The sequence below is a fragment of the Euprymna scolopes genome, chromosome 2, assembly GCF_053919585.1.
Source record: "Euprymna scolopes isolate OS-2025 chromosome 2, ASM5391958v1, whole genome shotgun sequence".
NCBI classification, from domain to species: domain Eukaryota; kingdom Metazoa; phylum Mollusca; class Cephalopoda; order Sepiida; family Sepiolidae; genus Euprymna; species Euprymna scolopes.
The window spans coordinates 75,898,707-75,926,048 of NC_136483.1; the positions used below are offsets into that span (position 1 = coordinate 75,898,707).

At 32.2% G+C, this 27,342-nt stretch overlaps 2 protein-coding genes across 8 annotated transcripts in view; one reads left to right on the forward strand and one right to left on the reverse strand.

Moving 5' to 3' along the window:
- The window catches only part of LOC145292467 (uncharacterized), a 61,735-nt gene extending 60,175 nt beyond the window's left edge, over positions 1-1,560 (forward strand). For both annotated transcript variants that reach the window (XM_080138728.1, XM_080138729.1), the window contains exon 6: positions 763-1,560. In XM_080138728.1, the coding sequence (XP_079994854.1) occupies positions 763-1,537 (775 nt within the window). In that variant the 3' untranslated portion in view covers positions 1,538-1,560. The remainder of the gene's footprint in view (positions 1-762) is intronic.
- An 11,008-nt stretch (positions 1,561-12,568) lies between these two features.
- Positions 12,569-27,342, reverse strand: part of LOC145292509 (transmembrane protein 248-like) — a 133,491-nt gene continuing 118,717 nt past the window's right edge. For 4 of the 6 annotated variants that reach the window (XM_080138735.1, XM_080138737.1, XM_080138736.1 and 1 more), the window contains 3 exons: positions 21,602-21,770; positions 16,372-16,503; positions 13,117-14,074 (listed from right to left, as the gene is read on the reverse strand). In XM_080138735.1, the coding sequence (XP_079994861.1) occupies positions 14,057-14,074; positions 16,372-16,503; positions 21,602-21,770 (319 nt within the window). In that variant the 3' untranslated portion in view covers positions 13,117-14,056. Of the gene's footprint in view, positions 14,075-16,371; positions 16,504-21,601; positions 21,771-27,342 lie in introns of all 6 variants that reach the window. The other 2 variants (XM_080138731.1, XM_080138734.1) reach the window with 1 other exon arrangement.

Genomic DNA, 27,342 nt, shown 5'->3' on the forward strand with positions numbered 1-27,342 from the left:
GAAATGGTGTCATTAAAGCGAACAACCTTTTATGCTCCAAATTTATTTTTCTACATGGTCATCACCATTCTCAATGATCTTTTACCAGGAATCCAATGATGCATCTCTGCTTCTGACGAACATCCATGACAGGGGTGGCTTTCTTAAGAGTTTCACACCGTCAATATCTGCAACAGAGAGATGAAACTTTCAGGTCATGAATGCATAAGTTCAGCTGTCATAACAATGCAATTTGCAATCTCTTCTAGTGTGGGATAGCGTGGGACCTATTAGTTTATAGACTTTTTTTTTTTTTTTTTTTTTTTTTTTTTTTTGACCCTATCTAAGAGACCAAGACTACTGGTAGATTTACCAGCTCAGATGTGGCAACAATACTCCATGTCTGAGTGAATGGTGGGTTTGTAGAAATACAGGATACTTTCAGGAGTGAGTTCTCATATGGTAGAGGATGGCCACCTTCTTTTTAGCAGTATTTGTTCTAATTCATGTTTTCTGAGAATGTTCAACCATGAAGTCTGAACAATAAGCTCTCAGGTATGGTGTTATTAGTCATGGCAATCAGTGGTTAAGAAGGTTTCTTATAATTGTAAAAGGAAAGAAGATTAATCTTAGTAGCATTAAATGTTATCATCCACTTTTGTTCCCACTCAACTATAGATTGGAGGTAAGTTTCTTAGGTTTCAGATATTGCTTTGGATATGTTTACATTTGTTTTGTTTTTTTAATTGATCCCATATCTCGAATTTGTTTTGCTCTTTGCAGTTCTGATGATGAAAAACTATCCGAAGCTGCTATCTCATTTCAAGACATAAAGAAGAAAGATGAACTACTGACCACATATGCCACTGCCACGGCTCCGATTCTAGTCATTAAAAAGACCAAAGAAGACAATCGCGGAAAGAAAGATAGAATAAAATCTGATGTCGAAGCGGAAGTCTGTGTGAATGGTGATTCAACCACGAAAAAGAAAAAGAAATGTAAGGGAAAGAAAGATTATTTGGAAGAAAAAGATAACACCGATGAAGAATTAATTCCCCAAATTAGCAAAAGCAAACATTGTACGGAAAATGACTCGTTAGAAAATGAAAACAATCGTGTAAAGAAAAGAAAATCTGATGTTGAGGCAGGAGTTTGTAGGAATGACGACTTAAACAAAAAGAAGAAAAAGAAAAAGAAATGTAAGGAAAAGAAAGATTATTTGGAAGAAAAAGATAACACCGATGAAGAATTAATTCCCCAAATTAGCAAAAGCAAACATTGTACGGAAAATGACTCGTTAGAAAATGAAAACAATCGTGTAAAGAAAAGAAAATCTGATGTTGAGGCAGGAGTTTGTAGGAATGACGACTTAAACAAAAAGAAGAAAAAGAAAAAGAAATGTAAAGAAAAGAAAGAAAATTCTTTGGAAGAAAAACATAAAAACACATACGAAGAATTAATTCCCAACATTAAAAAAAACAAACTTTGTACGGAAAATGACTCATTAGAAAATAATGAAGAAATTCTTCGAAAGAAGAAAAATAAAAAAAATAAATGAAATTAATTTAATAAAGTTAAAAATGTTTCAGCGTCAATTTATTTTTCAAAATAAGTCATAATTCATTGCAGCACATCAAGTTTGTGTGTTCTACCCACTTCTACCTCCAACATATTGCAACACGTTTAGTTAATCATGCTTATGAAAGATTTAAGGAGATAAATTATTAATTATTTATTTTAATTAAAATCCTACACATTTAAATAATATAAATAGTCATTATTGAGTGGCCTTTTTAAAAGTAGTCCGAATACTCTTTAACTAGAAGAATGCAAGTAAAAATGAGTTCTTGTCCAGAATTCCCTCCATATTAAAAAAACAAAAATAAAGAAAGCCCGTGGCGCAAAGAAAATACTCTATTCCAAGAATCACGTAAATTGATCAAGTAGTTTTCTTTTTATAAAGAAAATCATTTTTAAACCATTAAATCTCACAGGTTTTGAATTGTTCAGTTATCTCCTTATTTGTTACATTTTTTTTTTCAAAATGGTGGGCGAGACAGTCCATCCCCCAATATTCATAAAATTTTTATTTTTTTCTTATGCATATGAATAAAAAAAGGTGCATGTATCTGTGTATAAATATTTAACCGATAAATACTTAAACTACTGGTCATATAACACTGAAATTAACCATACACCAAGGATGGGTTTATAACGAGTAAAATCTTTGTTTGGATGGATGAATAATACGTACAGATATACATTGGCAAGTTGAAATGCAAACTGTTCATTTCAACTTGCTGACATATTTTTACTTTTTTATGCATATGCCCAAATTCAATTAATTTCTTCAAGTCATTTAATATTAAACCTTTCTTACATATTTCTCAATATTTATATCTGTAGGAGATGCGGCTGGAGTGCTAAATGTTTTGGTTTTGATTCTAGCTGATGGCACCTAAGTCATTTTTTTTTTAATCTTTTAAAATCAGTACTATTAACTAAGTATAATATAATATTCTACAGAGGATTAGCTTTCTATTACAAAGCTAATTCTCTGTAGACTAAATATGAAATCTGCATGAATTAATATATATTCAAGCATATTTTATGACCTGGCAAGACGAGGTGTCCCTGCTAGTTTAAAAATAAAACTACTTGATCAATTTACATAATTTTTGGAATATGATATTTTCATTTCATCACAGGTATGTACATCATACAGATGTTTTAATATAGATGAAATTCTAGACAATAACCAGAAAAGATAATGGAAGCAGGTCATTTATTTATTTATTTTTTTTTTTACTCGTATGGGCTTATTTTCATACACACTGGATTAATAAAAAAAAATTAAATTAAAAACAAAAAAATATGAATTGGAAATCAACATATTCAACATATAACACACAAAACATTGTCGCTGAGAGATCAACCCACTAGATTGTAAAACTGAATGATCATTTGTTTCTTAACTGATTTTTTGGTGCTTCTGCAGATAAAGACACACATGAAATTCTTATCCCGAATAATTCTTTCATATATTTATGTGTCAGACGAAAAAATAAGTATCCTCACCAAAAATTAAATGATTAAGAAGTTTAATTAAAAGTAAAAATCAATTTTATTGTATTTGGCATGAGTTGTTTATTTTAAGAGAAATCTTAACATTTGCCGAAATTTATCTCCCGTTTTTTAGATGACTCTTCAAATTTACTTCATACGATAAAACTGCAATTTACAATAAAATTGATTTTTATGTTTGATTAAACTTGTAATTTTTTCTAATTTTTGCTGAGGATACTTAAGTTTTTATTTGGAATGTCATTTTCATTTGTATCTTTATCCATATAAGCAGGGAGAATTGCCAAGTGCTCCAATGGACTCCTGGTGGGGGGGGGGAGACTCAGAAATGAACTGAAAACAGACAATCGAGAGAGATTTGATTACAACCGAAAGAAATGGGGGGGGGAGGGTGATCTGCTCCAGATCAAAAGTGATACTCTGACTGTCTCATGTCTCACAAGATGCAGGAGTTCCTTCATCTAAGTAAGTCTTTATCTGTATAAGCACTAGTTTTTCTTGTATACTTTAGCAACACAGAATACACTCTAAAATATGTTTTAGTTCTGGGATTGAATAATATTTGAAAAAATCCATTTTAATTGTTATACTTACGTAACGTGACCCAACACATCCTCAGTCGTAAAGTAGACAATGAATAGGAAAGAATCAACTTTTTTTTTTTTTTTTTTACCCGTTGTAACAACGGCATTTATTTCTGGGTACTTTCTCAAATAAAAACATGATCTCTAATGTACTCTTGAACATCATCCACATCTCTAACGTGATCGTCTTCTCTACCATGCTTTTTCTCCTTTTTATAGTCTTTTTCTCTATCGGTGACAACATTTCACATGTATTTGCATACACGCTTTGTTATCATCATCATCAGGATGGACTCCTTGCCCGGACCAACATGACTCTTCCTCTTCAGAGTTTCCCATCTTCCATCAGCTGCCTTAGATCTTCAGTTTCAAAGTTGGCCACATGTGCTATCTGCTGGATGTACGTGGATCTAGGTTGTCATTTGCTTGCGCGTCCATCTTGTGGAGTCCATAGCAATACATCACTCACCAATTCATGCTTGCTCCTTAAACAGTGATTGGAAAATCGTAGGCGTCTTTCTCTGATGGTATTAGATATGACAGGTAGGTTGCCATAAAGTTGCTGTTTCATGGGATGATTTTGCCAAGATATATTTAATACTGTTTGTAGCATACGGGTGTATGTGCCGTCTAGTTTTCTTTCCAATCTTTTGGTGAGTGTCCAGGCTGTAGCATCGTAAACAACGATGGACTCTACCACTGCCCTGAAGAACTACCTTTTCAGTTTGTTAGTTAGCCTTGAAGTCCATGCTGGACGCAGCCATCCAATGCGGCCCATGCTTTTGAGATGCGAATTTAGATATCTCTCTCTGTTGCTGCTCAGATACATAAACTCAGTGACTTAGTGTTGTTATACTTAGCCATAATTTACAACTAATTTATTAAGTGATGCATCTCTTACTAATTTAATGTTAATTATTCTCAGAGAAAGACTTGTTGCACGATCCTACCCCCCTCTCTTATTTTATAAAGTGTCTATCGCGCTCATTTCTGTCATTCTCTCTGTTTTATTACCTTTGAATAAACAAGCCATAAACTGTAGATAGGAATAGTCTATATCAACAAAAGGAAATATTGCTCATAAGTAATAATGCTGTTTGACTCATTACTGGAGACAAAAGGCAAGAGAGAAGAAAAGGAAAAAGCTGAGAGATAGTGAATAGAAAAAGAAACTAATTTTGAAATTTGTCTTCTCATTTTTCAAAATTTAACTGGTTTTGCGAACTTATGTTTTCCCTGATTCAAACAATACTTAGTTATAGATGGAAAGAAAAAAGAGGGATATATATATATATATATATATATATATATATATATATATATATGAGCAGAAAGAGACTAATTTGGAATTTTGCCTTTTTATTTATTTTTTTATTTAACCAGCTTTACAAACTCAGTTTTTCCGGATTCAAACAATCTCACCAGAATTCAACGGGTGAACCAACAGGTCACTTTTTTTTTCTTTCTAATTTCTTCTGATGCTGACATTCCTACACCATCTAAAATGGTTCAACATTAGACAAGAATGTATCATACTCCTCCAATTGATTATGCCTCGTTTTTTTTTCCCCCCTTTATTTGAATATGTGTATATTTTACACAGATTCTCTACTTATCGTTCTCAGTTACATCCCCTGTCTCTCACTTCTAGTTAAATGAACACTTATATAACGTTTGATCCTGAGCCAAACTGGTAACAGATCTCAATCCTACGCAATAAATGATCTCATTTCAAATAAGAAGCGGATAACTCCATAGATATATACACATAGTTAACAAGTAAAATTCACAAGTTGTTTATCACAGAAAAAGAAGTTTCTATTTCTCTCACCCTCTTTCACTGTATGTTGTTTGCCTCCTCTGCCCATTCTTTGCTCATATTTTATATGGCATCTATTACTCTCGCTTCCACAGCCCTTAAAGCAGTGAAGAAACGGATAACCCAACAGATATATATACACAAAGTTAGCAAGTAAAACTCACAGGTTGTTTATTACAGAAAAGAAGAGTTCAATGTAGTCATGTCCTCACTCTAAACGAATGGATTTCCAATGTGTCCTATTTACAGATGAGACCCGTGCTACTCTTGACGGTCTAGATGGATGGGCTAAAGTTTGGAACTCGAACGGAACTCCAACCCCTTACAGAGTTCATCGCCAACAAGGAGGTGGAGGCATCATGTTTTGAGTGGGAATCATTGGGGATAAGTTGGTTGGACTATTCCGAGTTCCAGAGGATGTAAAACTTACCAGCAATGCATACATGGCCTTTTTGGATAAACATTTGTCGACATGACTAGATGACCTACCATTGTCACGTAGCTTTTAGATGATTTTTATGCATGACAATGCACCATCACATTCTGCTAGAGCGACTGCAGCCTTCCTTGAATCTATGAGCTTCTTTGGAGAAACCTTCATGAGCTGGCCACAGTGTTCTTCAGATCTTAACCCCTGATCTGAAATGGAACATGTACATCAAGTCTGTTGCCAAGGTCGCTGGAAAGATGGTGGGATCCTTAGAATAGTAGTTGATGGGCAAAAATCAGAAGCTCACAGTATTAATGCTGGAGTCCCACAGGGGTCCATCGTGGGCCCAACTCTTTTCCTGATTTACATTAATGATCTTCCAAATCACATCCTTACATCATTTGTAGACATTTATGCTGATGACACTAACATCTATGGTAGCACATCTAAGTCAGTAAACGACCAAGTTCTCTCTCCTCTGATCTTGAGCACGTGGTACAATGGGGAAAGAAGTGGCTGGTTACTTTTAATGCATCTAAAACCAAGCTTCTATCTTTACATCATCAATGCTCTGATCCCTATCTGGCATCAATTGAAATGAATGGCTCTCGTCTTGAGGAGGCCTCAAGTTTTGACAGGCTTCTGGGCTTGACCTTCACTCTTAAATGAAAGACGTACATCAAATCTGTTGCCAAGGCCGCTGGAAAAATGGGAGGATTCTTCTATCGATCCAGTAGATATCTTACTGCTGATGCAATTCTCTATCTATATAAGAGCCAGGTACGTCCAAGGATGGACTACTGTTGCCACATCTGGAACAGGAGCTGCTAGAAAGGATTTATCCTTCCTTGATAGAGTTCAAAATAGACTTCGTAGTCTCATAGGAGATATCCTTTTCTCTTCCCTGCAACCTCTATCTCACAGAAGAGATGTTGCGAGTTTGTCTCTGATGTATCGTTAGTTTCATGGAAAGTGTTCGAATGAGCTTCAGTCTATGGTGCCCCCTTGCCAAACTTTCACAAGAAACACTCGTCTAGCTGAAAGCACTATCAATTCCCCCCACTCGTTATCTGTGCCTAAACCTAAACGTAGATTCCATGAACAAAGCTTCTTTCTTAGAACTGCATGCCTGTGTAATTGTCTTCCATTTTCCTGCTTTCCAGCTGACTACAATATCGCTGTGTTCAAGTCTAACGTAAACAAGTTCTTGATGAGCCGTCCCACTTGTTAACAAATTTACCGAATTTCCATTACTAACGATTACTATATTATCCAATTTCTACAGTATACTCTTTAACCCTTATCCTTGAGTGACCTCTTGGCCTTGATAAGTGGTGATGCCTATGTAAAAAAAAAAAAAAAAAAAAAAAAAAAAGATATACAAACTGCCATTAGCGTATTACGCGATGTTCTTTGTGTAAACAAATCAAGTTTGAGCATTTTGGATGATGTCAAAACATCGTTAATTCTCTACGTGCACAGCAGCCGAATAGCGTAGTGGTTAAAAGCCTTGACTGTTGTTTGGGCGGTCGGGGTTCAATACTGGCTTGAGGTAGCTGCCTGTCTAGCTGCACTGATGAGCTGTGCAACAGTGAAACAGTACTGTATGTAGATGACTATATATATATCTCTAGACAAGCAACTACCTCAAAGACACACACACACATATATATACAAGCTGGCAGTCGAATCATACAAAACGCTTAAGCATATTTTAATTAATGCAGATTGTTCATGTATTATTATAGAACCAATTCTCTATTGATTATTTTATGTTACAAAGAATAATTTGCCCAGTAGACTAATTCGCAAAAAATTTTTTTTTAAATAATAATGTCATTCATCAAATTCCATCTGTGTTTGTTTACAATATCATGTCTATTTGGGCTTGGCGATGAATGCCCTGGAAAAGTCACTTCTAATTAATGTTTAGTTTTAAAATATGCAAACAAAAAAATGCTTTGCAACGATTTTAAATGATACCTTTTCTTTTATCGTAAATTGAGTTCATTAATAAGAAAAAATTGAAGTAAAATGGTGAGATACACTGGAACTTGAACAGATCATTCGATCTGTAGTCGAATGCTCTACTAAGCTATATCTCCAAATTATAATAAATCTGCTTTTTTGTTTGTGTTATTTTTTTTAAGTAATGATTTGCTGAAATTTTATTATTTCCCTTGGTTGGTATAACGTAAAATATTCTTTCTTATCTATAAGAGAAAAAGCTATTTTTAAGATCTGATTTTCGATACTTATCGGATGAATTTCTGTACAAAATATATCTAAGAACACTGCCAGACATATAAATTAGCTTTGTGTAGAAATTTACAAAAGTTACGCTTAGCCGTTTTGGAAAGTCTGAGGAAGGAACTCACACACAAAGTGACTTTTATATAACAGTAAATATTAGACAAACCATTTAGTCCTGGAGGGTCTAATCAATATTATTATTATTATTATTAGATACTAGCAGTTCTGCCCAGCTTTGCTCGGGCCCTATGTACTGTTCATAACTTGTCCTACGTGTGAATACACTTTTTGTAAGATTTCAAATGTTTAGACAAAAAATTGAGTAATTTTGTAGGGACCGCAGAGGTAAATTTGAAAAAAACTTTGACCCCAACTTTAACCCTTTAACAATTATTATTTTAGTCTCAAATCAAAATAAAAAAGTTTTACCCATGTGCAAGTTACCTACATCAAAAATTTCAAGTATTTAGACCCAAAATTGGCGGAGAAATTTGGTAGAATCGGCAGAGGTCAACTCTTTCAATTTTGACCTTTTGGCAGCCAAATTTTCAGCCAAAACTGATTAAAATGCTTGTCGCATGTCTGAATACCCGTTATGTATAAATTTCAAATGTTTAGACAAAAAATTGGCTAAGTAGTTTGCTAGACACCGCAAAGGTCAAATCTTTTGAACTTTGACCCCATTGGCAGCTCAAATTTTCAACCCAAACATTAAAAAGCTTGCCTATCTCTGAATACCCTTTATGTAAAATTTCAAATGTTTAGACCAAAAATTTGCTGAGTAATTTGTTAGAGACCGCAGAGGTCAAATTTTTTAAACTTTAACCTCAATTTTGACCCCATAACATTTATTTTTGGGGCTCAAATCAAATTAAAATGTTTGATCCATGTCCAAGTAACCTACATTTAAAATTTCAAGTGTTTAGACCCAAAATTGGTGGAGGAGTGAGTAGAGTTATAATAGATCAAATCGTTGAGCTTTAACCCCTTAAGAGTCAAATACCCCTTATGTCAAATCTCGAGTCTCTAGACACAGTTATTTGGTAGGGAAATGTACACACACAGATATTTTCATTTTTATAGATATAGATTTTGAAGCCATACAAGCACAATTGAAAACTAAAAAAAAAAAAAAAAATGATCAAAAATTTCCCCCTGAATTAATCATTTCAATTGTCTTTTTATTGCAAACAATGTTAAGACATAATGAATTCCAGCTTTCAGTGAACATATCTACTTGTGTTGTGGCTAGAGTTAACTCCATTGAAGATAATTGATTCTATCATTAGAAGACATTTTTGTGAGAATTAGTACAATCGTTCACTGCATGTAATGATAAATTTTGAAATGTGTATGTCCTATTGGTGCAAGCCCTAATATCGCATGACATTGTTAATCCAATCTGTTTCTAAGCATAATTTCTAAACCATAATGAGCTTTGCCTATTGATGCTTTTTTTTTTTTTTTTTCTGATCGATTAAACTGACTTTTAGCCATTGTTCAAAGAATCAAATAAGTGTATTTTGTCCTGTGATTTCCACTCAACAACAATTGCTAACTGAAAATGCTCTATGGCATATTTTTCTTTGGTCTGTCTTTTCTTTTAGTTTTTGTTTGGCTATGTTGTTGTCTCTCATTCACATAGCCGGCTCCAAAGGAGGCACACAGTGGCCCACAAGTATAAAAAAATAAACGCAAAAGAAAATAGGCGCTTACAAATTTTGCATATATCCGCTGTACTGTGTGTGTGATACAATTGATTCTCTAAGTGTTAATGTCAACACCTTAGGTGTTTGTTGAGGCCATGTTCGTCCATCAGTTGGTCAATTCATTTCCTAATCTGCTCAAAGCTACAACCTGCTTTCAACTGTCGCAAAACTCAGTCCCTCTCCTAAACTAAGTCTAAAAATACTGACCCTAACCGGCCTGGTCTTTTGTCCCACTCACCACCAAACAGATTAACTGTCCTATTTCAAACGGCCTTTGCATTCCTTTGGTGACTGCCCTCTCAATGTCTTTATATTAACTTTACTTTCTATACTTTTGTTCTGCTGATCAATTTATTTCTTCGTTTTGTTATAGTTTTTCCAATTTATTTTGTGAATCATTAACACTGAGAGGGGTGGGGGTTCATGTTACAAGTCAAATGGTGCATTGCAACCATTGCAATTCTGTAGTAGCTTTACATTTCATTCACTCATTTTTTTGTTTTTCCAATAACTTGTGCATATTATTTGGATTCATCGGACTACTGTTCTCATCTTTAGTGTCATTTTCACAATATTTCAATCGATATAACCTCTGACCTTTTTCAGGTGTATCTTGTCAAACTTGGGAATGTTTCTGTTGAACTCAAGAATTTGGACGGAATTTCGAGCAGAACCCTTTATTTACTTCACGGGGGTAGTGTGCTCTTGTTCCGTCAGCCATGACTGGATAGAGGTCCTAAGTGATTCGCAATTGTATTTTTTCAGTCGCCTACACTGAGTATTGAACTTTCAACCTTCAGGAGAATATCACTTTTTACAACTGATTTTTCCACCACTGCGCCATAGGTCCTTGTGAAAATCACACTCAAGATGAAAACAGTAGTCCGATGAATCCAAATAATACGAATAACCAATCGTCATCTAAAAAATTCAGAAACGTCAAAACAACTTGCGCATTTTTGTATTGTCATGGAACATCATATTTTTTTTTTCATTTTTCCAACTTGTTTTCTCTGTGTACGTATTTGTGATAGTACGGACTGCCCCTCTCACATGCAGAATGCTAACTTGGAAAGTGATTCAGTAGTTGGACCTGAAACAGGTGGACAGCATTGGCACCTGACAGGTTGTTTGATGATTTCTGGTAGACAGCTGAGAGTTGCTGAAAGAAACACACGGAAGTAATCATTTCCGTTGTTCAGCTGGAAGTGACTGAGACAAAGGTTTTTACACTTAGAATTTCGGTTGAAACTAAAAAATATTTAGCAGACAGGGTTTGGCTTAGAGTCGATTAGGGTAGATCCAAGAATTGAAAGTTCGGCAGAAATTTAGATCTGGTCAAACAGACGATAAACTGAGCTGATTTCAACCAAAAAATAATGATGCTTTGACAGATAAATTATCTCAGTTGAGTACTAGTTGATACAACTGGAAATTGAACTACTTATATGATTTTTGGAACATGATATTTTTGTTTAGCCATGGGTACATACATCATGCAGATTTTTATTTATTTCTATTTTTTTTTTTAATACAGAGGGAATTCTGGAAAAGAAGGTAATGTTATTTCAAAAGATAAAAAAGCATTTTAATGCATGGCATGCTAAATTTTCTTTTGATAAAACATGAGAGATTTTTTATATATGTGCAATGACAGTAGTTTTATATAGCCTTGATTGTACCACATCAACTAAACAACTAGACAATCGCATTGAGTTGTTTCAAAATCATGTAATGCGTTTCATTACAGGACGTCGCCTGATCGACAAAAACTATCCACTCTCCGTCAAACTACTTCCCTACTCAGTCTATTTGCTAGAATCAAAAGTAAAACTCAAACTTTTTGGCCATGTCAAACGATCAACCACTAGCATGTCAAAGTTATACTTTGAAGGTATGTTAGAGGCAGAGAGGAAAGCCAATGAGAAGGTGGGGAGAAAATAGTTGAGTATCCATCAACCAAGTTGCCCTGGATCGGAAAGAATGGCAAAAAATAAGTCATGTGTAGGTTCGCAATCTGCACCAAGTGAACAATGCGACTCATAAATATGAGAGATTTTAATAAAAGAACATAATGTTATTTCAAAAGAAAAACATTCATGGATACGTAAAATTTTCTTTTGATAAAACATGAGATTTCAATAAAAGTTACAATATTAAAGTTAACTAAATTAATGCAGCGGTCATCAAATTCATTATTTTGCATGTTTGTAACAAAACATTCAATTTACACACAAAACATTGCTTCTTCATATAAAAAAAAAAGATAAGTTTTGAAGAAAGCATTCAATTATTCAAATAAAACAGACAACTCAATTTGTTTAGATAAGAAAAAAAAATTAATTTGTTTTATTTAATTGTTCTCAGCTTTTATAAGTTTTTTTTTTTTTTTTAACTTAATTTTTTTTAATTCCACTTTTGTTCCTGTTTGCATTCTTTTCATATTTACAAAATTCTAAATTTATCACATTTGGGAGGGGAGGAGGTGACATTTGACCTGAAAGAGAAACAGGCTAGAAAAGATCAAGACAAAAAAAGAGAGAGAAAGGGAGGAGAGAGGGGGGAGGGAAATGAAACTGGATCCATATCGATTAGTCCAGTCTTTCTTTTTTTATATGAAGCCCCCAGATTCATACATTACTATATATATATATATATATAAGTGGTGCTCTGCACAGTATAATTCTAGGAGCCTCATATAATTCAATCATTTTTTTTTAAATTGTGCATTTATTCTCCAAAACAAATAGGAAACGTTTTGAGGCTGAACATCATAAATTCTTTTAAACTTTGATCAAAAACCGCCAGTAAAAAAAAAAAAAAAATGGTTTTGATTTCATCATTGAAATGTAGAAAGAACCAATATTTAAAAAGGAAGAAGAAGAAAAGAAAAATGTTAAATTCTAATTTCTATGATGTTTTGTGTTGAAATCTGATTAAAAGTTGGTAAAAACTTAAATCAAATGGAGGCTTCAAGAAATGATTTACTGATAAATGAACCAGTGGCGACCTAGAGGTTGTCAATGTCTGTTGAGCCAATTACGATTTTGAATAGAATATGTCTACTGCAAATACAATAAAAAAAAAATCTTTGCAGGAGATTAAAAACAATTTTTTAAACATTTTAATATTAATTGTTAAAATTCTAAAAAGAAAAAAATACCAAATTAAAATAGTGTATGAAATAGATATGTGATATATTTGTCTATTTACTGGCCCTTTGAAGTTTTAGTCTCTTTCCTTACCCCAACTGGAATGTTTAACTATTTGATTATACTGACATTTAACTCATTCCTAAGAGCACTCATACAATTAAGTTTGAATAAAATTTCATTAGTCTTTTTTTTTTTTTCTTTCCCAATTATTACATTCTGCTGAAATTAAAAAACGACACCATCGAGAATATATTTTAAATTGACATTTGAAAACAAAATGTAATAAAATTATGTTCTTGGAAGAACAGGGCATAGAAGTCAATTTAGATTAAAAAAAATAATATCTATGAAATTAAGCAATAAATACATTGCATGTCAAGTGTGTATGCCAGTTTGATTGGGGCTTAATTTACGTAGACGAAAAGCAGAGTTAATTTATGTTGGTACACTTCGGCTGAGCTCCAAAAAGCCCGCCCCTCCCAGGAGTCACCACCACATGAACATTTGGATGTCAGTTGTTAGTTATTCTGGAATCAACACAAGGAGAAATGGTTCATCCAATCAAAGACCTTATTTTTAAAAAGGAGAGTAGCCAATTTTGAATAGATGGGAGCGTGAGAGAATAAAGGAAGGGTAGCAGATCCAGTACAGAAGCAGCAGTAGTAGAATAGTAGTAGTAGTAGTAGTAAGTTTCCATGGAGACGTGTACAGTAATATATCTTACATTGAATGTTACTTTTAGGTAACTATGAGGTCATCAGAAATGACCTTCAAATAAAAGGTTATATAACACACGAGTGTATACACACACACACATATATACATACATACACACTTGTAGATGCACATGCATGCACACACAGACGCACCTTACATTTGTCTTTTAGTTGGGTGGGGATGATTGGTGTTTGGGGAAGTAGGGATGGGTGGGGTATAAATGTGGAATGTGAAAAATGAAAGACTAACTCTTGTTGTAGGCTTGCAGCCTGGGGAGGGGGAGGGGAGTTAGGGTCCTACAAAGATGGTATACAGCCGCTTATCATTTAGGCTTTGGTCAGCATCTGAAAAATGAATAAACAAAAAAAAAAAAGATTTAGAAAAAATAATTTATAAAAATTTACATTTGTATAAAAGAAAGTTGTAATTTTATCCATGTAAAAGTCAGGAGGAACTACACAAGACATACTGGTACCTATGCATCTATGTCAACATTATCTAGACAAAAAAAAAATGGTGGGGGGGATCTTCTAGAGATCCAAATTGCAGCCACCCCCAATGAGATGAATAGCATGTGACCTTTGCATGTGATTTGAAAGTTGAAGAAAACAGGAAGAATGCTAGACATGATTAAGTTCTTCAAATGCTGAACTGTATTGCTCACCCATTTTTATTGTTATCCTTATAAAATTTTTTTATTGTTATCCTTATAAAATTTTTTTTTTATTGTTATTCTTATAAAATTTTTTTTTATTGTTATTCTTATAAAATTTTTTTTTATTGTTATTCTTATAAAAATTTTTTTTATTGTTATTCTTATAAAAGTTTTTTTTATTGTTATTCTTATAAAATTTTTTTTATTGTTATTCTTATAAAAATTTTTTTATTGTTATTCTTATAAAATTTTTTTTATTGTTATTCTTATAAAAATTCACTAAATATTGGAGAATATCTTCCGTATTTAAAATTATTGAGGGCAAAAGTGTAACATTTCTATTAAAACCTCTATCGCTTATTTTTTCCTCCTCCCCATCTTTCTCCTCCATCCAACCAATTCTTCTCTAGCTGGACGCATACAAACTACTTTTTATAATGGATTTCTTGAGGAATAAATCAGTATTTTCTTTCTAAATCAGTAATTAAAATGACTGAAAAATTGACCACCTTTGAAGAAACTTAGCCCAGTTGCCACTGACCCTCTCTCTCACTCCATCCCATCCAAAGAATAAACATTGGTGGTAATTTAAAATTATGCTCGATTAACAAAACAAAAATACAAAAAAAATACCTATAATGTACATATTCCTCACAGAACGAAGATGTCATATTTAAAAAAAAATGACAAATTTATTCAAGTAATTTTTTTAAAGTTAAGACAATCAAATTTTATGATTTTACTGATTAAAAAGCTTTTCATTATTTTGAATCAAATAAAATCTCTGCAATTGAATTTAACTGTCGTACTTTAAGTTTGGTCAATTAAAACAATATGGTTTTATGGTTTCTCTTGGCTGCCTCCTTGCTTCCTCATAAAATTTGATTTTCTGTTTTTTTTTTGTTTTTTTTTTTTAACTAAGTGTAATTCTAAATAAGCATGTGAACATTTTTTTTAAATTTTAGATATTCATCCGGGGCAACGCTAATAAAAAATATACCAAATTTGTGGTTCTTTGATTTCTAGTTTTTTTTTTACTTTTAGCTGGGCAAACGCATACATATATATAGGAGCACCCTTTATATAATGGATTATTGTTTCATTAATATCTCGAATGTCCAAGTTGTATTTTGGTGTTTTGCGTTCAACCTTCTTAACACAGTAGGATACGTTTCTTAAGATAAATTATTCACTTTTCTATCCTTTTTTTCTTGATTTATTTCTTATGTTTTTCTTATATTTTTTAATTTTCTTCGCTGATGATGATTATGTACGTAAATTTTTTTTCTTAAACGTTATATTATTAAATTGTTTTTGATAAAAAATAATGGACAAGAATTTCTCATTCATTATTCGATGTACCCAGGTTAAATTTTCCTATAGCAAAAGAAAATTTAGTGATTATTCAGAATTCATCCTGCAAAAATACAGAAAATCTTTACAGTGTACGTACCTGTTATGCAATGAAAATGGCATATTCCAAAACTGAAATTGATTAAGTAGTTTTTTTTTATATTGAAAATCGTCCATTGAAAATTGTAGACATTATGACTGGAAACAAACAAAAATATCTTGGAAGTTCGAATTGAGTTATCTCTCTTCATTTATTCAAGATAGCAGAGGAAAAAGAGACCTCTTTCCTGCTTTCTCATTAAATTTGAGGGTCTTGTAAAAAAAAAAAAAAGAAAAAAAAAAAAGAAAAAATGTGATTTTTGGAATATGACATTTTACTTGCATCACAGGTATGTACACAATATAGAGTTTTCTTTATTTTTGTTTTCTAATATAGGGAGAATTCTGGAGAAGATTGGAATATCTATTGTGCAATTAATCAAAATTAAAAATCACCCATTAAAAATTTGTGATCCGTTTGGCAAATTTTATCTACAACAGATTTCATTTAGTTGTATATTTTAATAACATTTTTTTTAGCAGCAAAATGTGAAGATGTTTGAAAATGTTGGCTTAATATTGCAGTTTACTTACTTTTTTCTGCTGATGATTTTTGTTCTTGGTCGGGCGTCCTTTGATCATTGCATAACAAAAAAGCGTGACAAACATGACGAAAAGGAAATAACTTGTATGCATCAAATGTAAATTGATAACAGAACGATCCCTCTAAAAGTAAAAAGAAAAAAAAAATTAATAAATGATGAAAGCAAGAGTGATAAACGCCATACAAAATAAGGCAGGGAGTGGGTTAAGACAATATAGTAACAGAGGGTGAGAGTGATATTCAGAAATTGATCATATTTTTTTACTAGAATCCTTGGAGATGAGTAATCTGTATATTTATTTATTAGTGGACCATTATCCTCATCTTCATAATTATTGTTGTTTTACTAGGTTTCAACCAACTAATCCTCTGGCCTTTGTCAGTTGGTTAACCGTGATGGGATAGAAATGCTGAGTCTCTTAACTGCATCCTCAGTAATTACTGCCTTCCATAGTTGTTATCTCACCACGTTTTGGCCAACTAATCCTCTGGCTGGCTTTGAGTAGGATTAAAACTGCTATCTTCAGGCAATGCTCACCTATGAATATTAATGTTCACCTATCAACAACTATGAAGATAACAGTCCGCAAATAAAGATACAAATTACTCATTGCAAAGGATTCCAATAAAATAATATACCATTTGGTATAGACTCGACGATGAAAGATCAGATAAGAACGAAAAACTTGGATTTATAAAACCCAAAGATCCAACCTTGATCGCCCTTCGGGGGCCATGGTCCAGTGGATAGAGGCGTTGAATCTCTACGGCTCCAGATGAGCATTGCCTGAAGAAAGCAGTTTCAATCCTACCAGAGGATTACTTGGCTAAAACATGAGACAACTATGGAAGGCAGTAATTACTGAGGATACAGTTAAGAGATTCAGTATTCCTATTCATTCACGGTTAACCACCGGACCAAAGGCAGAGGAATAGTTGGCCAAAAATGTTGCGAAACAACAACTATGAAGATGAGGATAACAGTCCGCAAATAAATAGAAATTGATCATTTGATGAATTAAGTGCAAATTACAGTTAATTAGGACAATTAAAATGGTATTTCTTTCAAATATAACTTAATCCCAGAACTAAAGAATATTTTGTATGCAATTTACGTTATTAAAATATATAGGGAAAAAAAGTTGTTAAGTAAACATTGATTCATTTATCTATATAATATTATGCTCGTTTCTTTTTTAGTTAGTCTGTATGTTACGCTTTGAAAAAGACAAAATACAATTATTGAAAACCAAACTGCTCAAAACAGAAAAACGCAAATTTGCAAAATTTGGCTTTAAAAGGGCCAATCTGGCAACCCTGGACATGAATATGAGAGTGACCTTTCTTTGATGTAGCCCTGTTTTCGAATATCATAATATATCATCATTATTGTAATGGTGTAAGAAAGGAACTCATAGTAATTTCAGCATGCAGCGATTTCTCACACTAGAAAGATAGAAGCGAAACATTATGTAAAAAAGGGAACATTTGAAAGAAACAGAGAAAAACATTGTCTACCAAGTGGTGCTGGATTGAAGGAGTAAATTAAAGATTATCTCTTACAATGTGATTTTATTTGTATTGGACAATGTAGCACAATATTACTTTCTGAGTATTAATTTATCTCATTTGAGTCAGTTCTATATTTAAAATACAATGGACACTATTTTCATAGAAATGTTAAACTCATATTTGCTGTGTTAGTTTTTTTGTAAAAAAAAAAAAAAAAAAATCAGGTCTATCAAAACATTTGTTAATTAAGTATGTTTCTCATTCCGTGAAATTTTCACAGGTCTTGATAGATAGTGTAGTATTAGACTATTTACAAGGGAGATAACTTCACAAATAAAATGGCATAATTATGCCCCATGATTAATTAATATGGACACAACCTGGCTTTTCAGAAGAAAAAAAATTTTTTAAGTTAAATGTCTGTGAAAAAGTTAATACAGGGTGACCAAAAAAAAAAAAAGGGCTCGAACTCTAATTAAGCCCCGTTTCTTAGTGTTTTGTCTGAATGAAATGAAACTTTAATCATAGCTAGTTTATTATATTCAAAACATCACATCAAAACACTAGGGTCTTTGGCCTTTTTTTCTCCGTTGACTGTAAAATGTTCAGAAAAACGATTGAATGTCCTGTTGTTTTTTTTTTGGGGGGGGGGTCACCCTGTATATATGGATAATAAATTTAGAATGAATCAGAAGAACAGGCGACTCAAAATCTGCCTCAAAAGTCAGATAAACAAAATTCATATTATACTGCATCAAATAATTAATATTATTGTTTCACTGTTTTGAATTTGTTTTTAGTATTAAAAAAATATATTACTTTATGAAATTATATAAGAAAAAATAGAATAATTTTTATCTGACACCAAGTCGCCTGTTCCTCTGATTCGCCAAATTTAGATATTTGAAACAATTCAATAGAAAAATATTTTAAATGAGTTGGACCTACTTGGGGTTTGCCTGGGGTATTATGTTCAAATATTTTTATAATAGGATTCTCAAAGTTAAATTTAATTATTACAATATTATTTGGTCATTAAAATTATTTTTAATTCATAATAAAATAATTAATATTTTTAAGATAATGTTATAAATTATTGGATGTATTTACACTTAGAATTTTAAAACCATGAATAACTTGCGACAATTTAAATGCTTTTCAACTTTTTTCAAATTTCCAAGAGTCACAAAAGTATTTTTTTTAATAAGAAGCAAAATGCATTCTAATGGATTTAATTTTGTAATTAAATCATATTTTGTAATAGGATTTAGTTATCTTTACTTTATTAGATTTTTAAAATTTCAGTTAATGTTTGATTAATAATGAAGAGGTTAGACACACAGAAAGGGGTCACACAATTATTTTGTTTAAAAATGCCATGTAAAGTTTGTCCATTATTGAAAGCGTTGAATTCTGAAAATGCCATACTATCATTAGCAGATTTTTAAAAGTTTGTTTTTTCTCTATTCAATTTGAGATCATAGTTTACTTTCTTTCTTTTTTTTTTTTTACTTTTTTTTTTTCAACCCATATTGCCACTTGGAATGTAATGGGCTAATATTTGTTTGAGGTTGTGTCTAACAGGGGACTGTGGGAGTTGAGCAGTAAGATGTCTGTTCACATTACATTTAAACTTCTGCAGGTTAGTAGTCATGAAAGCAGGAAAAAGAGATTCCAAAGCTTAGCAGTCCGAGGTAAGAAACCATTAGAGTAGAAGGAATCTCGACAAGATGTTTGCCACGCAAGTCTTTTACGTTTTAGTGATGTGTAATGTGATAAGTGTTGAGTGAACAAATAAATGTAATCTCTCATCAAACTAAAATTATTTGACTGTGTTTGTTGTCAGATGATGTGCATTTGTGTAAACTTCTTTTCTTAAATGTTGTATTGGTTATCATCAAATTGTTTTTAACACAAAAATCGGATAGAACTTTATTCACGATTGTTGATGTGAACATAAAACATGTCTACGGATACTAAAAATATATTAGGCTCTGTTCAAATCGAGCACCTTGAAAGAAATATAATAAAAGATTTGTGTTTGTTTTATCGTTAATACCATGGTAAGTGCTCGTCTGAGCTCCAATCTTTGCCCCCCCCATCCAATCTTTCACAAAATCTAGCTGAAACCACCGTCAAAAATGTTCCCCACTCTTTATCTGTGCAAAAACAAAAACGTAGATTTCATGAACAAAGCTTCTTTCTTAGAAGTGCACGCCTGTGGAACTCTGTTCCGTTTGCCTGTTTCCCACCTGACTACAAACTGGATGTCTTCAAGTCCAACATAAACAAATTCCTGATGAACCGCCCTCTTAAGTAAGACACTTTATCAAATCTCCAATACTAACATACTATACACGCAATAACTCTTATCCCCGAGTGGCTTCCAGGCCTTGATAAGTGGTGACTACCTTGTAAGAAAAAAAAAAAAAAAGATTCAAATTTAGCAGCATTGCGAATTCTCTCCCTTGGAGTAAGTAGACCATTCAGTTTTTTTAATGTGTTTCTCTTGCATTTGAAATATAGTTGTCATAAGAAACTTGGATTTCAATTATATGAGTCTGGAGTCATACAACTGGTGGTACAGCTACATCATCCATACAGATGATTTTTAGAGAACATGAAATATATCCATGGGTGTCAAGAATATTATATATACAAAGTGTAATATAATAGCTTTCAAAAATTTCAAATCAATTCTCCTTAGTTGGTAGTTTATTATATTTCAAAAGGAAAATTATTACAATAATGCTCCGTTTGCAACTAACAAGTCAACAAAATTATGTGTGTCGCATTTTTAGTGGCTTACTCTCCAGAAAAATTCCTTAAAAAACATTAAAAAAAAAACTATTTTGAATAACTTTCACGATTCAAATAACCGACATACACTGTCAACATTCTTGTTATGGAAATGACTTTCGTAATTTTTTTATATATATAAAAAACATTGTTTAATATATTATGATTGCCATATACAAACTGATTTATGTTTTAAATAAATATATATATATATATATATATATATATATATATATATATATATAACACTTAAGATTTGTGGTTGGCGGTTTTTTTTTGCTTTTTTTTAGTGATATTAACAACTTTGACTTCGAAATATTGTTATTTTTATTTTTTCCACTCCCCTATTTTTTATGGGACATTTTTTTTATTATTAAATATTATTACATAAAAGATATTTTACACTATCATTTCAATTTTAATTTTCAATTTATGTGCTAATAAGCAAAATTTATAATTACCCATATCTATTTTGCTAATAACATTTCCATCAATGAGATGAGCCATTCGTTGAAAATTCATGGATTAAGGAAAAAAATCTTTAAAAATTTGTACTCTTTTGTCAAACAATAAATTTTGTTGTAATTCTACATAATTTAATTCAGAATATATATATCTTAGTGACTTTATTTTTAAAATGCTCACAAGCCAATTTAATCATAATGGGAAACAAAAGAGAGAATGAAAAGAAAGCAAAAGTAGGAGAGAGAAGAGGAAAAGAGGGCCATTATAACATTACAAAGTATTATAACTTACGAAAATATGATTATCAACCAATGTTACAGTTCAGAAATTATTCAATTTATAAAAAATACTGACTCAATCGGTGATGAGTGATCAAGGTTAGTATACAATCTAAAAGGTTTAGAATTGTTATCATTTAAAAGACAAATGGTAGACTTTGCTTACCAAAGACAACATAACAGTCAAAGTTGGGTCAAGGTTATAGTGGATGTTGATGAGAGGTCGATTACGACACCAGGAACGAGTTTCACTATTCAGAAGATTCTTTCGACCAACCATCTTCACATGGTAATCAACTCCAGTTTCATTCACTCCATAACAACCACTTGGCTTTCTGTAAAATTAAAAAAAAAACAAAAAACAATAATAATAAAAACAATAATAATAGAATTTGGAAGATGTTATTTAAATCTGCAATGATAGAGACTAGACTTCTATACTTATGACTGCTGTAAATCTTTATATCAGAAATCAACCATCCTGAATTTGATCAGTCATTGTTTTCCCTTAGCTGAGGTATAATATTGCTGGTCCTCTGCAGTTTTAGATCCACCCTCCTCGGCTTTGCCTTCTCATCTCTTGAGAAGGCATTAGTTTACAGCTACCAGAGAATGCCAATAAGGCTGCCTAGGCATTTTTGTGGGTCAGAGTACTCTTCCTCTAAGACATTGTTTTTTTCAAATCTCATTTTCCGACCCTTGTGTCACATCATTCTGCTGTGGGAGGTAAATAAACACTCATCGTTAACCATTGTGTAGTCAGCACTGATCACAATGAAAAGTCAAAGTCTGTCTAATGTTAATTGTGACTGTAGATTGGTACTTGTCCTTGGCTCACATGACTACTAGGACTTTGCACACAGTATCTGGGAATCCCAAATGGTCATCATTAAGGCTGTGACAACAAAATATTCTTGTCATTCTTTTGACTCAAGTATATATCTGACGCAGTAAGACAGTCAATCAATTGAGAACCACATCAGTCTATATAAAAACATAACATATTAACGGATATAATCTCAAGAGTCAAAACAATGAAAATAATATACTGTTGTCACAACCCTAGTCATCATCTAAGTACACCGTAACAATATAGAAGCAGTCAAGGTGTGGAAAAAAACAGCTAAGAGTATATTTTCTTCTATTCTCCAATGACTCTCTTACAGTTATGTAAACCTCTAAATGTATTTCTTATTATTTTGCTAGTACTATACTATAGTAATGACATAGAAACCATCCAGGAAGAATAAAAAAAAAAAAAAAAAAAAAAAAAAAAAAAAAAAAAACTATAAGTGTACCTTCTTTTATTCCCGTATAAGAACCAATTCAGCTTACTTTTAACATAGACATCTAGATTTTGTTATTGTTTTGACTGTATTGTTAGTTTTTTTTTTATTTTTTTAATATCTTTATCCAATTCTTTAAACAGACATTATCTTCAGAAAATAATCTTGCAATGATGAATTCTTTTGGATATGATGATCAAAAGAGAACATCTCTCAAAGAGGAAACATTGAGTGAAAACAAGGAACCCATCAGAAGTGATACCTAAAACCATTTAAAAAAAAAAAAAAAGAAAAAAAAAAGCGACCGTTTAGTTAGCTTCTTCAGAGGAGTAGAGACTAATGCAATATTTTTGGATCATTAAAGATTATGGTTAAAGAAAATTGGAAGGTTCTTTTTATTGACACTGGTGATAGGAACTGACCAATCAAATGGAGCCACACTCTGCTAGTAACCAATCAGAAACCAGAATCACTCAATAAAACATAGGGATATTTTAGCATTCCCACACATAATTTTTCGTGTCCACACTAGAAGGAATCTTTCTCTTTGTCTGCAAAACTTTTATAGTTTAAGATTTATACAGATTAGCTACCAACCGAAAACTCTTCTAAAATTAAACATGGCTTCCAATTCAAAAGAAACAATTTTATTTAGAATCATAGTCTTCAGAATTGTATCTGGCATTCCAGTAGCCCTTTTATATCAAATTGTGTGTAAGCAGTATATTAACCAAATTATAAGACATCTTCATGTGTATGATTCTCATGACTACATTATTGACACATGGAATTAATATTCATTATTTCTTTATTATTAATCAAATTTTTATTGAAATAACCACAACTGTCCTAGTTAATTGGATAATATTTACAATATAGTCCAATAAATTTGGCAATAATATATTTACAGTAATGCAAAGAGGTTTCAGTTTTTTGGATATGACAGGTGTGCATTCGAAAAAATGTTTTTTCTTTGGTTGGACTATAAGTGAACGATAAACCTTTTAAACTTTAATCCAAGTCAGGATTTACTTTAAAATCTTTAAAATCACTTGTGAATTTTGAATGGTCATAGAATGAAGAAATATTGGCCATTCTTTCATGTGTTAACTGCCAGAGTCTTACTTTTATTTTGCTTTAAACATTTTTTTTTGAGAATGCATTCGTGTGTGTATATATATATATATATATATATATATTTCTGTAGAAATATATTTTCTAATATATACCACTCCTTATTTAAGAAGCTCAATGTAATTACAGAGCAATATAATGAATAAATGACAAAAAATTATATTCCAAAATTCATGATGTTGTCCATCTTATAATTTATTCCTTTAATTCAGTTGATTTTGCGCTACGAAACAGATACTGTCAAGATATGTCAGCTGAATTAAAGGAATAAATTATAAGATGATCAACATCATGAATTTTGGAATATAGTTTTTTGTCATTTATTCATTATATATATCTCAAATAGAACATGTATATAAAATGTTTTAAAGTCATCCAACGCAAAAAATAAACATTTTAAACCGTTTATTTATATATATCATGGCGAAGAAACTCACCCTTGACAAGGATCGTTTTTTTCTTCTTCTTACTCTTCATGATGGTACTTTTAAGCGGGACACATCCGTTTCATTTTTATTCAATGTTTTTTATGGTTTTTTTTTATTATAATTCAGGAATGCACATAGCGTGTGCTAAAGGAATAATTGATTGGTTTCCTGTTTGAAAGCGTTAGTAAATAGGAAATCACATAGAACATGTATATAAAATAAAACAATTTAAAAATTGTTTTTTTTTTTGTGTTAGATGGCTTAAAAATGTATTTTATGTACATGTTCTACTTGAGTTCTTATTTACTAACGCTTTCAAACAAGAAACCAACCAATATATATATATATATATAATTATTTCTTTTAAATTTTTAAATTTAGTCACTAAATTAACAAAATTGTTACACAAGCTATGATTTTGGTAAAGCAAATACCTTAATCTATTTATAAAAATGATTGGATATAAATAGCTTTCCAAACTTTCTATCCAAAATTTGCTCAATATTTTAAAGTCAGTTTAAATGACTTTCTATTCAACAGATTCTAAATTTCTTTAAAATTTTGAAAGGTCACAAAGGAATTCATTTATTTTTTTACCCCAAAGATTAAAATGACCGACTTTCTCATAAAAAATGAAATGCACTATGCTGAATTTTATTTAGTTTTTTCGAATAGAATTATTAAAATGTCTTAGCTTACACTATCGCTTTTTTTAATAATGGTTAACAGTGTAAAAAAAAAAAAAACAATTGCAGAATCAATAAGTGAGCACACAATTTTATTAATAAAGGCATAAATACAAACATCCGACCTTTGATAGGTCTTGTTTTTGGTCCTGTTGGGTGTCCCCACACCCTCCTCACCCAGGTTACCGGGTGGGGGAGCCAGTTTAGCCGCCGACGACCCGACCATGAGGCAGCTAGCACTGGGTTACATGGTACCAGTGGAAGTCTAAGACTCAGCTGACAAGCACCACGCTTTTGGAAATCACGAGGACGAAGACAGTGTGTTCCTTCATGCTCGTTCTGATGGAGAACTTTTTAACTTGGTTCACCTATATGCCAAAACCAAGATTTGAAATGTCCTAATACTTGAGCTGCTGTTTGCAGACGATGCTGCATTGGTCTTGCACTCCGCAAGTGGACTCCAGCAGCTGCTGGACAAATTGAGCACTGCTTGTGTGGAGTTCGCACTGGTAATCAGTGTGAAGAAGACAGTTGTAATGCACCAAGGTGACACATCATCAATCACCATCAATGGCCACGAACTAGAGATTGTCAAGAACTTTGTGCCTCTTGGATCCACCATCAACAAGGGAGTATCCATTGAACAGGAGCTACAAACGCACATAGGTAAAGCAGCGTCTACTTTCAACCGACTACGTGAAAGAGCATGGTTCAATAAATACCTCACTTCTCGCACAAAATACCGCATCTACAAATGCTGTGTTCTGAGTACTCTACTGTATGAAGCAGAGACTTGGACCACGTATGCTCGTCACGAGAAAAGGCTGAACGTCTACCATCTTCGATGCTTGCGACATATCATGGGCATCAATTGGTGGGATAGAATCACCAACAAAGAGGTGCTAAACGTGCCGGCAGCCGCTCCTTGTTCCAGACACTCAAGATCCGACGATCGAGTTGGCTTGGACACCTGTGCCGTAGGGCAGGTCGATTTTGAAACCCCGGTGAGGCAATGGTGATGATAGTTGGGGTTTGACATAGAAAAGACCTACACAAAATATTTTTCTCAAAATCGTTATCTTTGCTTGAGGAAATGACTTTAAAAGTTGAAAAATTAAAGCGATTAAAAGTTTTTCGGTGAATTTTTAAGAACGTCCTGTCATCAAAACAATCCGTACTGTTAAGAAAATGGAATTGTTATTTAGAATATGTTTTAAACTACATTTTTAAATAAAATGAGTGAGGATAATGAATTAATAAAATAAATATTAAGTGTAAAGGCAAAATTATGTTTTTTTAAATAATAACGACCAAAGTTCGCTTTTTCATTTCAGATTTCACCGTCGCAAAACACGCTTGTTATTGATATTGAAAATTAACGTTTGTTTATTATTTGATTTGAAAACATTACGATTTATGCTTAATTATTTTGAAAGGAAAAACGAAAAAGACTTGTTTAGAATATATATTATATTTCAAGTGTCTGCAGTGAATTTGAACATATTTGTTTTATCTTTTTTAATTTGTTTTTCTATTAGGTTGGTGCAAAAATAATGTATTTTTTTGATGTTTTTTATCTTTTTGAATTGTGAAATTTAAAAGACTTAGTTGCTAATTAGCTTTTTTTACAATTTTTGTTTAATCAATGCAGTAAAAGTTGAGATATTTTGCTAGTTTGTGATTCATAATTAAAATTATAATTCATGTATTTATTTTTCTTTCAATGTATTTCATATAAATATATCAATTTTAATTAAATTTTTATAAAAATAGTGAAATTTCAAAGTCAGTGTTGTGAAAAATGCTATGAAAATGAAGGATTTTTCAGCATTTTTCTACACGATTTTTAAAATTAAATGCTCAATTTTCTGTTCAAGATGGGAATCTAATCTTTGGTATATGTTCTATCATCACCAGTGCCATGTTGATTTTCTGAAAAAAGTTGCAAATCGACCTGCCCTACTGTGCAGAATGCCCGATGGCCATCTCCCTAAGGATATCCTCTACAGTGAGCTGGCAAATGGAACAAGAAGCTGTGGTCGCACGGTGCTGCGCTTTAAAGACGTGGCCAAACGAGATCTAATCACTCTTGGCATTGATGTGAATGTGTGGGAGGAGCTAGCTGAAGATAGACCCCCATGGAGGCGTGCCTTGAGTAAGGGTGGTGAAGGACTTGAGAACCTTTGGTTCGAGAGAAGACAAAACTAGTGACCACGTTTACTGTTGCTTGCATTAATCTTTCGTAGATTGCTTGCCATTATATTATTAAATACAAACACAATAAAGGTTAACTAATATATCTTTTGAGAGTTTTATGTGTCAGGATCATAGCCACTCGGACTTCCAAATATTTCCAAGATTTTGGTTTCTTAC